The 2,829-nt window shown below is 40.4% G+C and overlaps 2 protein-coding genes across 2 annotated transcripts in view; one reads left to right on the top strand and one right to left on the bottom strand.

Annotated features, from left to right (window-relative positions):
- mdm2 (MDM2 proto-oncogene) overlaps positions 1–458 on the top strand; it is a 6,278-nt gene extending 5,820 nt beyond the window's left edge. Inside the window, exon 10 of the mRNA XM_035680599.1 lies at positions 450–458. Within this exon, the coding sequence (XP_035536492.1) occupies positions 450–458 (9 nt within the window). The remainder of the gene's footprint in view (positions 1–449) is intronic.
- LOC118339026 (E3 ubiquitin-protein ligase Mdm2-like) lies at positions 76–2,816 on the bottom strand (the record flags this gene model as incomplete). Its single annotated transcript, XM_035676550.1, has 2 exons — positions 76–2,230; positions 2,629–2,816. Coding segments are annotated over 2 exons (618 nt in total), but the record flags the coding sequence as incomplete, so codon positions are not given.
- Positions 2,817–2,829: the final 13 nt, after the last annotated feature.

Below are 2,829 nucleotides of genomic sequence, written 5' to 3'. Positions count from 1 at the left end.
ATATATAAATAATAATATATTATTTTTCTAAATTGATACAAAGACTCTCAGTTCAAAATAAATGACACACTCATGTTAACAGAAGTTATTTTTTTTTTTATTACTATTCAATTCACAGACAATTGCAAACAGAAAATATCAGAAATTCGATATATCTTATATATTCATCTTGTTATTTAAAGAGCTCCTAGAAAAAGTGTCCGCTTAAATAAACTCGAGCATCTTAAATAAACTTATAATAAATAATAAAGATGTTTAGGTAACACTTCAGTTTATTAATTTCCAACTCTTTAAAGGTTTCCTGGAAAGAATGATGTCATTTGGTATTAATTATAAGAGATAATTGATTGCTAGTTTAACCTGGCGAATGTTTTAATCAGTGCACAGCAGGGCTAGCATACAAAATACATTGTCTAATAATAAATTAATGCGTTTCTCTCTCAATGCAGTTACTATAAACGCTACCAAAAGACATGCTTCTTTCAGCAGAACTTCAAATTAAGTTAAGGGATTTGGAAATTACAACCTGTAAAATATAAAAGGGTAAAGCTTTATTTCATGGGTCCATAATTCTTTTTAATAATTTCTTAATAATGTACAAAAACACTCCTGGAAAGAACTATGTCATCTGTTACTCATTATAAGGAAAAAAAGTGTTTAATTGCTATGCTTAGAAATAAATAATTCAAATTAATCAGTCTCTCTTTTTGAATTTTGCTGGACATTTACTTTTTTCTTCATATAATTCACATAAAATTACAGAATCCTTTCCAGGAAATGTCTTAAGAAATTATAGACCCATGAAATAAAACGTCACCACATTACAGCGTTACCAGATGATGAAGTTAAAAGGAACAATCTGACATTTTGGCGAGTCCTGATGTTTTTTTTAAACTCAAATGTAGATGAGAAAATGGTGGAAATTATCAAAAAGTTATAATTGCCCGCTTATAAAACGGAGCTAAGCTGCTTCCAGTCATTAAGCATCTGCTGTGTTTGACAAAGAGAGATATTTATCACTTCTTCTCACTCTGGGTGGGATGGAAAACAGGAAGATTTCATTCAGTTGAGGGCAGATTGTCTGTTTTTGGAATGAAAAATAATTTAATGGTTTTGAGGTTTAAGCATAATTAAAAAGATAATGGTAGAAGGTAATATTCTACCTTTTAAATCAACAAATCCCATTTAAAAAAAGACCAAAACCAACCGTCAGATACATCCACTGTGGTCCAAAAACTATTCGTGTGTCACATGTTCCTTCATTAGCATCAACACACAATGTAGTTTACTGTGACTCAATCACACGTTCACCGTCCCGCTGCCCCAAATAATCACCAGAACACCAAATGTGGATTCATCCGCCGCTGAAAATAGTCCCCGACAAACAAACACACATTCTCCTCCTGTTTGACTTTTTAAAGCCGATGTGCTGAACGTTTAGTAGCTGCAGCTTCTCCTATATGAGACGTTTTGCTGCTCGTCTGTTTTCTATCACTGTGCTCTTCTATTTAACGATTATAGACAAAAAGATGAATTAGGTCAATTAAGTGATGATTAAAATGATGGTTAGGTGCAGCCCTGCTTAAAAAACTACTAACATTGTTGGTTTTGGTCTTTTGGTGAGCTTGTTGACAGAACAGAGACTAATGCCGAGTCTTACCAGCTTCCCAAAGAGAGAGAGACTGAGACTTGACACCACACTGAACTTTTATTTGGTGATAATTCAATGTAGTTCAATGGTTTAGTGAACTCAGCTGAGGTAGGTGAGGACAGATGGAGGGTGAGGACAGACGGGGTGTCTCAGCTGAGGTAGGTGAGGACGACAGACTGGATGGGCAGCCTGCAGACCGGACACAGCTTGTTCCTCTTCTTCAGCTTCCTGGCGCAGACGTAGCAGGACATGAGGTGTCCGGTTCGTCCGTGGACGATGCAGCCGTTCTTCGGCCGGGACTGACAGATGAGACAGGGGTCCAGGCACGAGTCCGGCAGCCGCCACTCCGCCGACACGCTGCGCTCCAGCTCGGGGACCGCGGGGGGAGGCGGATCGGCCGGGGAAGACGGGAGAAGCTCCTGGGAGTCGGTGGAGGAGGAGGGCTGGGAGTCAGGAGTCCAGAGCTTCTGCTGGGAGAAGGAGGAGGAGGAAGGCTGCGAGGATGACAGGAGATCCTGGGAGTCGGGAGCGGAGAGCGCCGAGTCAGACAGGGCATCCGGAGAGGAGTGTGTCGCCTCGCTGGCGCATGCAGAGCCAGGACACACACACAACAACAAATATCCAATCACAAATCAGTAGTGGGCAAAGAGACTGAACGATGGAATGCGTGATCAATAATTAATCAGGATCTTTCTTCGCAATTTCACAAATCACATAGAATTCAAAATATAATCATCAAAATGTTTCATTTAACTGTGTTCCACAAAAGTGTAAAACCTTAACTTTGCTTTTAAGAAGATCCTTAATGTGGACGACATGAAGAAATGTGTTAAATAATAAAGCAAACTAAGTAAGACAAAGCTTTAACAGCACAGCACGTTATAATCCCACTAGTTAAAGATCATAAACTAAACTCCATACGCTGGTTTAAATGTTAAGGATTAAGAAACCATCATCAAAACATCGGGACTTAAAACCTACCTGAAGCTTCTGTGGCTGCTGATTGGTCGGTTGGCTTCGGGGGCAGGGCTTTAGGGCTGGAGCAGGCCGACTTCGATATGTCCTCGGGCAGCCAATCGTGGCGCAGCGCCCAACAGCGGAGACAGTTTCTAGGGAGGGGGGGGTTCAGCTCGTCACACTTCACACACCTCCAGTAGTCCTGAGAGAGAGAGAGAGAG

Source organism: Morone saxatilis, unplaced genomic scaffold (genome assembly GCF_004916995.1).
Source record: "Morone saxatilis isolate NCDOM2014 unplaced genomic scaffold, NCSU_SB_2.0 Contig10, whole genome shotgun sequence".
NCBI classification, from domain to species: Eukaryota; Metazoa; Chordata; class Actinopteri; family Moronidae; genus Morone; species Morone saxatilis.
Note: the sequence above shows the minus strand (reverse complement) of the source record. Positions and strands in the feature narration are given on the sequence as shown.